Below are 13,888 nucleotides of genomic sequence, written 5' to 3'. Positions count from 1 at the left end.
GGTCTGCCCAGTATGTACTCCTCTGTCAGGTCTATCACCATCCTGTTCCTGTGGCTCTATATCCTGCCTCCTGACCCCACTCAGGTCACTGACCTCCTCCTCTTTGCTCTAGTGCCTTCTACCCAGGTGGGGTGTCCGCCTGGCAAGAGAAACTCTCTACTCTTCTGGCTCGCAGGTAATGTGGCATGCTGGAAAAGTGAACACTGCCACCTGTTGCCCAAGTCATGCACTGCAGCTGTATTAACCTAGCCCTACAAACACCTGGGAGATCTCACCTGGGCACACTTGGGAGCCAGCCAGTACTTTGCTCTAGTATTTTGCTTTGGTGATGGAGCCTCCACAAAGATTCTTCAGTTCTGTTTTTTTTTTTTTTTTTTTCGGGTCCTGTCGTGGAGCCTGAACTCTGGGCCTGGGCGCTGTCCCTCAGCTCTTCAGCTCAAGGCGAGTGTTCTACCACTTGAGCCACAGTGCCACTTCTGGCTTATTTTCTTTTTGCTTATGTGGTGCTGAGGAATCGAACCCAGGGCCTCAGGCATGCAAGGCAAGCGCTCTACCACTGAGCCATCTTCCCAGCCCAGATTCTTCAGTTCTTCAGAAGGCATAACCCACTCCCCCATATAAAAAATCAACACACATACAAATATACCCATTCAGATGATAGGCTGAGTGCTCCAGGCTGCTCTCAAGCCTGGGCAAGATAGCATGACTTCTCATCAGCTTTCTGAAACCCTTCCCACCTTTCTGCCTTGCTTTCCAGTCAGTGGCTATGGTCCATCTGGCGGCCTGCCAAACAAGGCCACAGTCCAGCAAGTAAGGGAGGAGCCCTAAAGTCAGGCTACCCTGAGAACCCTATCTGTAAGTTACTAGCTAAATCCTCCTCTGTGTTGACCTTTTCACGTGGGAAGTGGCCCTGTATGCATTTCATAGATCTGTCAGGCAATAAGTGAGAGAACTGATTTTTCTGAATTGCAACTAAAATATGGCTTCCTGTCAGAAAGTGTTCAGGAAAAGACAAAAGCCATGTACCACATTCCTCTGATCTCTATCCCAGGAGACATGGGGACAGTACTGGACAGATACATCCTAGTTGAGGTTCCTTAGGATTCCTAGGTTTTAGAACCTGTTAGCACTAAAGTAGTGGTAGTGTGGATGGAACCCAGGGCCTTATCTTGCTTGTGCCATACCCTCAGCCCTTTCAGTTTTTATTTTTTTGCAGTTTTTTAAATCTTTTCTTTCTTTTTGGGAGGAGGTGGGGGTTGCTGGTCCTGGGGCTTGAACTGAGGGCCTGGGTGCTGTCCCTGAACTTCTTTTGCTCAAGCTATCACTCTACCACTTGAACCATAGCAGAGTCTCATGAACTTTCCTGCCCAAGCTGGCTTTAAACCATGATCCTCAGATCCTAGCCTCCTGAGTAGCTATGATTATTAGGTATGAGCCACCACACCCAGCAAGTTTTTTCTTAATGATTCTGAACACACTATATTATTTTGACACTTTTAAATGGACACTCTTAATGGAGGGCTGGGAATGTGGCTTAGTGGTAGAGCACTTGCCTAGCATGCATGAAGGCCTGGGTTCGATTCCTCAGTACCGCATAAATAGAAAAAGCTGTAAGTGGCGCTGTGGCTCAAGTGTTAGAGTGCTAGCCTTGAACACAGAGAGGCTCAGGGACAGTGCTCAGGCCCTGAGTTTAAGCTCCAGGATTGGCAAAAAATAAAATAAAAAAATAAAAATAAATGGAAGCCAGGTGCCGATAGCTCATGCCTGTAATCCTAGCTACTCAGGAGGCTGAGATCTGAGGATCACAGTTCAAAGCCAGCCCATGCAGGAAAGTTTGTGAGACTCTGATCTCCAATTAATCACCAAAAAACCAGAAGTAGCACTGTGGCTCAAGTGGTAGAGTGTTCACCTTGAGTTAAAAAGCTCAGGACAACTTACAGGCCCAGAGTTCAAGTCCCATGACCAACAAAATAAACAAACAAATAAATAAATGGAAAAGTGTGGATTAGAAGAAGTCACTCATCCTTTTTTTTTTTTTTTTTTTTTTTGGGTCCGGTCGTGGGGCCTGAACTCTGGGCCTGGGCCTGTCCCTCAGCTCTTCAGCTCAAGGCTAGCACTCTACCACTTGAGCCACAGCGCCACTTCCGGCTTTTTTCTTTTTGCTTATGTGGTGCTGAGGAATCAAACCCAGGGCCTCAAGCACGCAAGGCAAGCGCTCTACCACTGAGCCACCTTCCCAGCCCCTGGTGTATTTCTTTCTAGAACTTTTATGACCTCTAATGCATCATAATTTGTTACTTTAAAATGCAATTCCTGGTGCCAACTTAGCAGGAGGGCACTTCTATAGCATGATTGAGAATGGTTTCAGTTTCCAGTAGTGAAGAATAAAAAAATAAAAGAAGTAAATTCAGCTCCTATTTCTGGGTTGTTAGTAAGCATTAACTAAAAAGCATTTTATTATCAAATAGTTACTGTGAAATATCATGTAGTACCCCCAGTTTTTCTGGTGGTGTTACTTAAAGTTAGTTATTTATACATGATCCTCTGTTGCTTGTTCCTGGATGAGATTCTACTACTCAGTCATAGAATAGCCAGCGTCTATTTTCCTACTTTTACAAGTGAAAAATCACAAAAATAGAGTATTACTTACTTCGGCCTCACTTGGATAAAGCCTGTATTCAGTTGAGCATGTTTGCTGTCTCCACTGGGATCGGGATAAGAGAGTCCAGTAGTTAGTAACTTAGTAGTTAATTAAATAGAAAATCAGCTCAGTACACTTCCTGTTTGAACAAGCTTGCATGCTTCACAATTAACATTTTTGTACATTTCATTGTTCTGTAAGGATTCTCAAAACTGAGTACTAAAGATGTGCAAAAATTTTGTGCTAGTTCCTCCTAGCTTTCCCTGTTCTTCAAGCTTGAGTCATTGCCCTTTCCTGGGTAGAGAGGCCTTCACTGCCCCACAGCAGGGATCTCTGAGTTTCTGTGAGAGGGAACTGTTTGTTGTCAGGCTGGCTGGGGGTGAGACAGAAGTGAGTAGCACGGAGTTCCATACTGAGCCTGTCAGGTGCCGAAGACAGCTTTGACCCTCCAAGAGTCTTATAGGATGTGACAGCATTATATTGGGAACATGTTTTCATAATGAAAGAGTCCAAACTGTGTGGTTTTTTTTTTTTTTTTTTTTTTGCTCAGTTGTGGGGCCTGAACTCTAGGCCCGGGTGCTGTCCCTCAGCTCTTCAGCTCAGGGCTAGCACTCTACCATTTGAACCACAGCACCACTTCCAGTTTTCTAGTGGTTTATTGGAGATAAGAATCTCATGGACTTTCCTGCCTGACGTAGCTTTGAACTTTGATCCTCAGACCTCAGCCTCCTGAGTTACTAGGATTATAGGTTTAAGCCACCGGTGCCCGGCCTGTGCCGGTTCTTTTTCTTTTGTGTCAGTATGGAGCTTGAACTTACTTAGCTTTTTTGTTCATGATGGGTACTCTACTACTTGAACCCTGCCTCCACTTCTGGCTTTTGGCTGATTAATTGTAGTTAAGAGTCTTCTAGATGTGTCCACTCAGGCTAGCTTTGAACTGCCATACTTAGATCTCAAGCTCTTGGATGCTGGGATTATAGTGTGGACCACTGTACCCAACCTGTATGTTCTTCCTTTTAATAAGAATCTTTTGTTTAAAAGTATACTGCTTATGTCACTTGACATAAGCTGTTATTGAGAAAGGGATAGCAGCCATAAACTTTGTCTTGGGTTTTCTTTTCTGGCTGGTTGGCTTTAATAGACTTGTTAATATTTGTTGCATGACCCTTTTTCTAAATACCAACTCATTGGCTTTAAGGAGGCCAAACCTTGTGCAGTTAGAGCTTCAACATACTCTTGCTTGTCCCCAAGAACACTGGGTGGGCCAGGCCTTCAGACAAGAGTTGGAAAAGGTGTCAGAATGGCTCTCAGCCTGATGGCCTCTACTCTCCCCACAGACCGATCCCCATCCCACCCCGTCCCTCTCAGTCGCTCGGCCTCCCTCAGTTACCCAGACCACAGCATAGATATGTCGCCCTCCACCACCCTCACAAGCAGCTGTAACCAGTTTGGCAGCTGCAGCCTGGGCCAATACACCTCTGACTTCAGCGTCCGGGCACTTATGGACCTTCAGTACATTAAGGTAAGCATCTCTCACAGCCCTCCCTCATTTTACAAGAGTCAGTAAAACCTTTCTTCATCCACCAAATCCAGACACTTCCTTCCCATTCTTGCCCCTATATTTGTGTGTGTGTGTGTGTGTGTGTATGTGTGTGTTTGCATGCGCGCACACGCAGATGTGTGCAGGTGCTTGTCTGGGGCTTGAATGTAAGGCCTAGGAGCTGTCCCTGAGCTTTTTTGTTCAAGGCTAGCACTTTACCACTTGAGCCACAGCTTCATGCCTAATTTTTTGGAAGCTAGTCTTATGGGCCTTCCTACTCAGACTGGCTTCAAATTGCAATTCTCAGATCTCAGCCTCCTGAGTAGCTAGGATTGGGTGTGAGCCCAGCCCTGCCCAGTGTTCTTTGCATGAGTTCTAGCCACCACTCCTGTTCAGGTCGTGTGTTGTGGCCTTAGTCTGGTCCGTTCCCCAGGCCCAGTCTGGCCTTGAGACCTGCCTCCCAGCCTCAGCCCTGCAATCTCATCCCCCTCTCTCACCTTTTTCAGATCACTCGGCAGCAGTACCAGAATGGACTGTTGGCCTCCCGCATGGAGAGCAGCCCTCAGTTTCCCTTGGATGGCTCTACCTCCTGTGCAGAGAACTTTTCTGAGAAGTCTCAGCTGTCGGTGGTGGATGAGACCACGACTCTTCTCAATGAGCGCAACTCCTTGCTACACAGAGCCTCTCAAGAGAGTGCCATCTGACAGGAGGGCCTGGGGGCCCCCCGCCCACCCTGCGGGGGCCTCCCTGGTGGGCCCACATGAAGACAGGGAGCCTGTTAGGCCAGAAGGGGTGCAGGTAGATAGATAGCCTGCATAACTAAGCAGCCAGACAGTCCTACCTATGGGGACCTAGCTGCTGACAGGGACCTCTGAACAGCACTGTGGTGGTGGCTGCCCAGCCCTGGTCCAGTGAGGCAGTAGGCCAGCTATGTGAGCAAAGGCTGGTTTTTTTACTTACAGAATTTCTAAGCTAGGCTCATTGCTCCTCTTTTTAAATATCATTTTGGGAAGGGAAGACAGGGTTAGGGAATTTTATATTAAAAAAATTTTTTTTCCAAAAAGACTTTAAAAGAGGGAGGGTTCTCACCCTAGGAAGCAAGAGCCATACTCTGCTCTGACATGATCTTCTAGTCCAAATCCTTGACTCTGGGAGCCATGCTTCTGCTACCACCGTGGAGGCCCAGAGCCCATAGGAGAAGGGATTGGCTCTTCCTAGGAAGCAAAGAACCAAATGGCATTGAGATCAGCTGCCTGGACATGTGCACCAAGCCCCATCTGAGGTCATTGAAGCTGCGAACAGCTGGGTAACTGATCAGGGACATGATAACCCCAGCAACAGAGGGGAGCACATCTACTGCTGTCAACCACTGGATCAGAAATCTCCCAGAACTCTGTTGATGGCTCTCCTGGTGAGTCAAGGCTTGACTAAGGACCCTCCCCATCTCCCATATACTCCTTCAGACAACCCCCCTCCCCCCTGGGATGGGGCTGCCTCCAAGTGTTAGGCAGTGTTTGGCTTTACAATTGCTTACCTGCTTCTCAGGCCCTGACCTCACTTTTACCAAAGGTTCCCCCCCTTGATGGGGAGGGCATCTGTACCAGAGGTAACTTGTCTGCAGTCCTCCTTTCTATACCAGAAAAGACTCTGGTCATAGACGTCTGCATTGTTAGCAGTTAATTCTACCCATACCTACCTACAAGGAGGTCAGGCTCAGTTGGCCCAGGAAACCCTTTTCCCAGACTTATTTCTCATCTCCATACCCCAATCTCTCTGGGGAGTGAAGACAGGAGCTTGTTTGTCATGCCTTTTTCTCAGCTGCTTGCTGAGGTTTCCCTGATCTTATTTGTCCACTTAAGGAACCCTGGGAAATAAGGGATCTCGTTAAAGGCTTGCCACTGGCAGCCCTGGTTTCCTGTACTTGTGAGACCCTAGTGAGAGCGTGCAGCCTGGCCTCGCTGCAGCTGGTGGTACTGACAGCCCACCCCTGTGTGCAGCCCTGCCTCAGCCCTCTTCCCTGGGTTTTGGAATCAGGCCATGCTGTAGAGGTCCAGGCTTTCACTGTGGGGAAGCTGGGGCCACGTCCATCTTGTTAAGTGGAATAGAAGCTGGGGTGTGGTGGAGGAGATGCTGCAGGCTTTCTGCCTGAGTAGTTTTTATTTGTACCTTTCCTTAGCCAGTGGCATTGTCCTGTTGCCCAAGTGTTCTGCTCACTAGGTACCCAGTGAATCCTAACTCCTAGGAACAGGGTGTGTCTTGCACCAAGTGTGGCCCTGGCCAGACTGAGGTCATCCCCAGCACAGACTTTACTCCTAGAAGCTTGGAAGAAAAGATGGTAATAAGTTGTCAACCAAAAGAAGAAAAACCACCTGACCTTTGACACTCCCCACCCCCACATAGGAAACTCTTAGTTTTCTACAAGAGCAGCTTGCTGAGTCCCAAAAGGAGCTAGCCCAGCTGTGTACCTGATTGTGCCAGGTGGAGCAAAACACGTTGGCCTGAGCCACGTGAGTAGGTGTGAAGCAAAAGGAACAGGTGCACACACTTCTGCAGCTACCTCTTTGCACATGGTTACTACCAACTGACAGTCCCTCTCCCCTCCCCGACATCATCCCATTTACAATCACTTCTTGCAGAGGGTCATAATTATTTCCAAATATTACCGGTCCAATGACTTCCTCCTCCCAGTGCAATTTTTCACTTCCTATTCCAACCTCTGGTTCCTGGGCTGAGCCATACTCTGGAACTGACCTATTGTGCATGTCTCCCAAGTGAGACATTGCAATTGGCATCCAAATGGGTAGGCAAGTCACAGCCACCATAGCAAATAACTCCTATTTATTTTGCATAAAATTTTAATTTGTATATTTTTGTGATTTATTTTGGCATTGTTATGAGTTTGACTCTCGGGGAGTTTTGTTGTTATGACTCTTGTGTCTTTTGTCACAAAACAATGATAATATTTGCTGAACAATATATGGAATTTATTTTTGATTGGTAATAAAATGAAATATGTTTAAGTCTTGGTAAGTGTATAGCTTGCCTGTTTCATTTCTGTCCATATTAACATCTATGGCAGATAGAAGTGACTGTGACTGTCATTTGTAACGGCCAGGGGCAATAAAGTGTTATAGGACTCTTTAGCAAGGAAAACTGTAATTTACAAAACACTTATAATTAAGGCTATTGTCACAGGAGTTGAAGAGTGGCAGCTGCTGGTAGACATATAGGGCAAATGTTCTTAAGTGCCACAGCAGGAATCCTGTAAATTAGGTGACTTTGGTCTTTTCCTGTGGATGCTAGAGGAGGCAGAGCTAGAAAGAATAATTGTCAGCTAGGCATCAGTCTGTAATCCTACCTATTCAAGAAGCTGAGCTCTGAGCACCGTAGTTAAAAGCCAGCCCAGGCAGGAAAGTCCGTGAGACTCTTTAACTTCCAGAAACCTGGAAATGGCACTTTGGTTCAAGTGATAGTGCTTGCCCTGAGCTGAAGAGCTGAGGGACAGCGCCCAGGCCCAGAGTTCAAGCCCCACAACTGGCGGGGGAAAAAAAAAAAAGAAGAAAAATTGCCTATCTCTTTGGAGCATGAGAATGGACAAGCTTGATCAGATATGTGTAATGGTATTATTACATTAGTTGCCTCTTTGTCCATACTGATAGGCTGGTATGGTTTCAAGGTTTGGCATGTACATCCTCTGAAGAGCCTGATGGAGGATTATCTTGTAGCTTCCATTCTCCGAATTGCAGCTGTGGAATCCTCAGTACACACATCATATGGTCTTAGAGTGTGTGCTGTCCAGTGCACAAATGGAAAGGGCACCAGCAACCAACTTAACAGCCAACAGACTGGTGTTTGAAAAGGAGGTACTCAGAGCCAGGTGTGGCAGTGCATGTCTGTAGTCACAGCACTTAGGAGACTTGAGGCAGAAGATCCCAAGTTCAAGGCTAACCTGAGTTAAAAAAATGAGATCCTGTTTCTCAAAAAAGAGGAGGAAGCTGAGCACCTGTCGCTTATGTCTATAACCCTAGCTACTCAGGAGGCTGAGAATAGCAGTTCAAAGTCAGCCTGGGCATGTAAGTCCATGAGAAGCTATCTCCAATAAACTACCAGAAAACTGGAAGTGGCACTTTGGCTCAAGTGGTAGAGCACTAGTCTTGAGCCAAAGAGCTCAGGGACAGTGCTCAGGCCCAGAGTTCAAGCCCTATGACTGACATGGAAGAAAAAAAAAAAAGAGAGAAGGGAAGCAATTAGGGAGACATCAAAGTAAAGAGGATTGTTAGATAGATGTAGTAGCAAAAGTTATGTACAGACGGACATTCCATTCCAAATACGTTTAAGCCCCTGCTGTGTGCCAGCTACTGCCAACTCCTCAGTGAACTTCCTAAAGAAGACCACCGCCACTCCCCACTACCCCACCCCATCCCCAGCCCCACACCAGGGAGAAAATCACACAAGTGACTTTTTACTTGCTGTCTCTTTTTGAGACACTTCTCCCAAATCTTTGTGAGGTTCCTCACTTCATTTAAATTTCTGTTCAGATGTGGTGGGGATATAGCTCAGTGGTACAGCTTTGCCTAGCGTTTGTGAAGCCCTAGGTTCTAGGCCTTCCCTAATTATCCTATCTAAAACGGAATCATCTCAATCTCTTGGTTTCCTAGCTTACCTTTTTTCCTCTAGTATTCACTGCTAGAAATTTAAATGCAGACCTGTGTATTTTCTGCTGTTCCCGCAGTAGAATCGAAGTTTCATGAGGGCAAGGGCTTTATCTTATTCCCACCACAGTCCTAGCATTAGAACAGTACCTATGTTGTGCAGGCACACAAGGAGGAAACACTTGTTGGATAAATGAAAATAAGGTAAGTACTACCTATTCTGGGGGTTGGGGGAAGCAAATAGCTCCAATAACCTTGACTCAAACTAGTCAGCAAGTCAGGAAATATCATTTAGAGGAAAGGACATTTGAGTTAAGCCTTCAGAGATATGTAGGAGTTACTTAGCCAGTGAGGTTTCACCCAATAGCTATATGAGTTTGTATGTTTTGAGGCAGGGTCTCACTTTGTAGCAGACTGGTCTTAAATTTAAAATCCTCCTGCTTCAGCCTCCTAAGTGCTGGGTTTATAGGCATATACCACTATGTCCAGCAGGAGCTATGAATCTCAAACTGAAGAATAAATACTTAAGCCAAGCATGTTGGAAGCTAGCCTCTGCAAAGTTAATAGATAATTTATCTCAAAAAGATAAAAAGCTGTGCTGGTGGCTCACAAGCCTAGGCCTGCAATCCTAGCAACGCAGGAGGCTGAGCTCTGAGGATTGTGGTTTGAAGCCAGCCTGGGCAGGAAAGTCTGTGACATTCATCTCCAATTACCAAAAAAAAAAAAAAAAAAAAAAAGCTAGAAGTGGAGCTATGGCTCAAGTGGTAGGTAGAGTAGCTAGTTTTGTTGTTGTTTTATGAGCAATTGTTTTGAACATAAAAGCTTAGTGCCCAGGCCCTGAGTTCAAGCCCCAAGATTGGCACTAACAAAAACAACACTACAAGATAAAAATAAAAGCAACATTTAAAAATATGGCTCAAGCTGAGTGCCGGTAGCTCATGCCTGTAATCCTAGCTACTCAGGAGGCTGAGATATGAGGATCACAGTTCAAAGCCAGGCAGGACAGAAAAGGCCAGGAAACTCTTATTTCCAATAAACCACTAGAAAACTGGAAGTGGTGCTGTGGCTCAAGTGGTAGAGTGCTAGCCTTGAGCTGAAGAGCTGAGGGACAGTGCCCAGGCCCAGAGTTTAAGCCCTATGACTGACCAAAAAAAAAAAAAAAAAAAAGTGGCTCAAGTACTAGAGTATTTGCTTAGCATCAATGAGGCTCTCCATCCAATTCCTACTACAGTAATAATAGCAATAAATAGATAAAAAGTAGAAATGTCTTTTGGTAGTACCAGATTTTGAACTTGGCCTCATACTTGCTCAGCTAGTATTCTACCAATTGAGTCACATCTCCAACTCTGCTTTTTTTTTTTTTTTTTTTTCTGTCCTGATCTTGGCCTGGGTGCTATTCCTGAACTTTTGTTCTCAAGACTAGTAATCTACTACTTGAGCCACAGCTCTACTTCTGGCTTTTGGTATTTTACTGAAGAGTCTCAGAAACTTTCCTGCCTGGGCTGGATTTGAACTGTCATCCTCAGATTTCCACCTCTGAGTAGTTAGGATTACAGGTGTGAGCCACTGGGACCTGGCATTGTTTTTTGTTTTTTGGTTGGTTGTGGGTCTTGAACTCTGGGCCTGGGCTCTGTCCCTCAGCTCTTCAGCTCAAGGCTAGTGCTCTACCGCTTGAGCAACAGCACCACTTCTGGTTTTCTAGTGGCTTATTGGAGATAAGAGTCTCATGGACTTTCCTGCCCGGGCTGGCTTTGAACCGTGATCCTCAGATCTCAGCCTCCTGAGTAGCTAGGATTACAGGCATGAGCCACCAGCCCCAGCCTGGCATTGTTTTCGAGAGGGAGTCTCCAACATTTCTGCCCCAGCTGGCTTTAAGCCTTGATCCAACAGCTCTCAGCCTTTTTTTTTTTTTTGTCAGTTGTGGGGCTTGAACTCTGGGCTTGGGCGTTGTCCCTGTGCTCTTCAGCTCAAGGTGAGCGCTCTACCACTTGAGCCACAGCGCTACTTCCGGTTTTCTAGTGGTTTATTGGAGATAAGAGTCTCGAGGACTTTCCTGCCCGGGCTGCCTTTGAACTTTGATCCTCAGATCTCAGCCTCCTGAGTAGCTAGGATTACAGGCGTGAGCCACCAGCACCCAGCTGCACTCAGCCTCTTGAGTAGCTAGAAATACAGATATAAACTGCTGCCTACCAGCTTTTAAAATGTCTTGGTATAAGTGATCAGTAAGACTATAGCTATGACTAACCAACCAGCAGCAGGTTAAAAAATGACACAAAGGGGCTGGAAAGGTGGCTCAGGGGTAGAGTGCTTGCCTTGCATGCCTGAGGCCCTGGGTTTGATTCCTCAGCACCACATAAGCAAAAAGAAAAAAGCTGGAAGTGGCGCTGTGGCTCAAGTGGTAGAGTGCTAGCCTTGAGCTGAAGAGCTGAGGGACAGCGCCCAGGCCCAGAGTTCAGGCCCCAGGACCCGACGCAAAAAAAAAAAAAAGAAAAAGAAAAAAAAATGACACAAAGGCCAGGTGCAGGTAGCTCATGCCTGTAATCTTAGAAACTCAGAAGGCTGAGATCAGAGGACTGCAGTTCAAAGCCAGCTCAGGTAAGAAAGTCTGTGAGACTAATGTCAAGTTAACCACAAGGAAGCCACAAGTAGAATTGTGGCTCAAGTGGTCGAGCAATAGCCTTGAGCAAAAGCAGCTCAGGGATAGCGCCCAGACCCCAGGACCAGCACACACACACACACACACACACACACACACACACACACACACACACACACACACACACACACACACACACACACACACACACACACACACACACACACACACACACACACACACAGCATAACACAAGGAAAACCTTTGAGAATCATCTTTGTCTTCTCAGTCCTAGATTCTTTGTATCTTTAGGTATTAGTAGTTTAAATAATTAGTATTTTCAAAGCTTGATCCAATTGTTCTTCTATTGAGTTTTTCCCTTTAAAAAATTCACTATGGTTGTTTTCTTTTTTTTTTTTTTTTTCTTTTTTTTTTTTGGGTCCAGTCGTGGGGCCTGAACTCTGGGCCTGAGTGCTGTCCCTTAGCTCTTCAGCTCAAGGCTAGCACTCTACCACTTGAGCCACAGCGCCACTTCCGGCTTTTTTCTTTTTGTTTATGTGGTGCTGAGGAATGGAACCCAGGGCCTCAGGCATGCAAGGCAAGCGCTCTACCACTGAGCCAACTTCCCAGCCCCTATGGTTGTTTTCAAAGCAAGATTGAGAGCATGGAAGAAGGTGACTTGCCAAAGGCAAGAGTTTGTATTTCTGACTCCACAGGGATTTCCTTCCTTTCCTCTAGAACTGTTCTTTGCTAGTTAATGACTTCAGGCACATGACTCATTTGGGTCACATCATCTGTTCTATCTCCAAGTCAGCATTTTATCTTGACCTGGACAGGAAGAAGTGATCACTGGATGGCAGAGTCCAGTATAATGCTTACACAATCTTTTTTTCTTTAGAGGAGACAGGACAGTCCTGTGCAACGCCCCAGTCATGTCATTATTGCTTCAGGTGGTGGCTTATTCTGTAGACTGTGAGGAGGCAGGCAATGGTAGGGCACCGTAGCAGCCTGAAAGCACATAAAACTCATGTGCAGTGAGCGCCAAACATTCCACAAGCAAATTGTTTATAAAATAAGGGCATTAGCTGGGCATCAGTGGCTCATATCTGTAATGCTAGCCATTCAGAAGGCTGAGATCTGAAGATGGTGATTTGAACCATCCTGGCAGGAAAGTCTATGAACCTTTTTTATTTTTTTTGTGCCAGTCATGGGGCTTGAACTCAGGGTCTGTGCACTATCCCCGAGCTCCCTTTTTTTTGCTCAGGGCTAGCACTCTACCACTTGAGCCACAGCACCACTTCTGGCTTTTTTTTTTTTTTTTTCTGTTTATGTGGTACTGAGGAATTGAACCCTGGGCTTCATGCATGCTAGGCAAGCACTCTACTATTAAGCCACATTCCCAGCCAAGTCTATGAAACTGTTGTTGTTGGTCTGGGGCTTGAACTTTGCCTAGGTGCTGTCCCTCAGCTCTTCAGCTCAAGGCTAGTGCTCTATCACTTGAGCCACAGCGCCACTTTCGGTTTTTTGGTGGTTTATTGAAGATAAAAAGTCTCACGGACTTTTCTGCGCTGTCTGGCCTTGAACCACGATCCTCAGATCTCAGCCTCCTGAGTGGCTAGGATGACAGGAGTGAGCCACCAGCGACCGGCAAAAACCCTTATCTCTAATTAACCAGCAAAAAGCAGGAAATGGAGCTGTGGCTCAAGTGTTAGCTTTGAGTGAAAAAGGTACAGTGCCCAAGCCGTGAGTGAATTCAAGCCCCAGTACTGGCATACACATACATAAATAAGGGAATTCTTGTCCTGAGGAATCCTCTTAAGGACTGGGAGTGGAATTAGCAGATCTTAGAAATTCCTGACAGAGCTGCAGCTTCATAGCAGGGCTAGAATGGTGACTGGGGTGTTAGGTTGCATCAGAACTCATCCGTGCTGAGTCTGGGAGCTTCATTTTTTCTCCCGTAAGATACTCATTATATGAAGCCGCTGTGAGGATTCAGTGAAACGGGCTCTGGGCCTTGAACTCAGGGCTTGGGCGCTGTCGCTGAGCTCTTTTGCTCAAGCGGCAGCTCCACTTATGGCTTTTGGGGGTGGGGGGTGGGGGATGAGGTGTAGTTCATTGGAGATGAACGTCTCGCCGACTTTCTCCTGCTGGGGCTGGCTTTCCACTGCGATCCTCAGATCTCCCTCTCCTGAGGAGCTAGTACGGGTGTGACTTTCTCCTGCTGGGGCTGGCTTTCCACTGCGATCCTCAGATCTCCCTCTCCTGAGGAGCTAGTACGGGTGTGAGCCACGAGCGACCGGATACACCATCGTGCTTTCTGTGGTTGTTGATTCTGTTTCTGCCGGTCATGGGGCTTGAACTCAGGGCTCGGGCGCTGTTCCTGGAGCTTTTTCGCTCAAAGCTAGCGTTCTGCCATTTTGAGCCATTCCGCCACTTGCGGATTTTCTGGTGATTAAGTG

At 46.5% G+C, this 13,888-nt stretch overlaps 1 protein-coding gene across 1 annotated transcript in view; it reads left to right on the top strand.

Moving 5' to 3' along the window:
* Positions 1-7,206, top strand: part of LOC138821225 (metal transporter CNNM4) — a 47,057-nt gene extending 39,851 nt beyond the window's left edge. The window contains exons 6-7 of the mRNA XM_070013354.1: positions 3,979-4,163; positions 4,688-7,206. Of these exons, the coding sequence (XP_069869455.1) occupies positions 3,979-4,163; positions 4,688-4,885 (383 nt within the window). The 3' untranslated portion in view covers positions 4,886-7,206. The remainder of the gene's footprint in view (positions 1-3,978; positions 4,164-4,687) is intronic.
* Positions 7,207-13,888: the final 6,682 nt, after the last annotated feature.

The sequence above is a fragment of the Dipodomys merriami genome, unplaced genomic scaffold (assembly GCF_024711535.1).
Source record: "Dipodomys merriami isolate MVZ:Mamm:240054 unplaced genomic scaffold, mDipMer1.0.p SCAF_90, whole genome shotgun sequence".
Classification (NCBI taxonomy): Eukaryota; Metazoa; Chordata; class Mammalia; order Rodentia; family Heteromyidae; genus Dipodomys; species Dipodomys merriami.
Note: the sequence above shows the minus strand (reverse complement) of the source record. Positions and strands in the feature narration are given on the sequence as shown.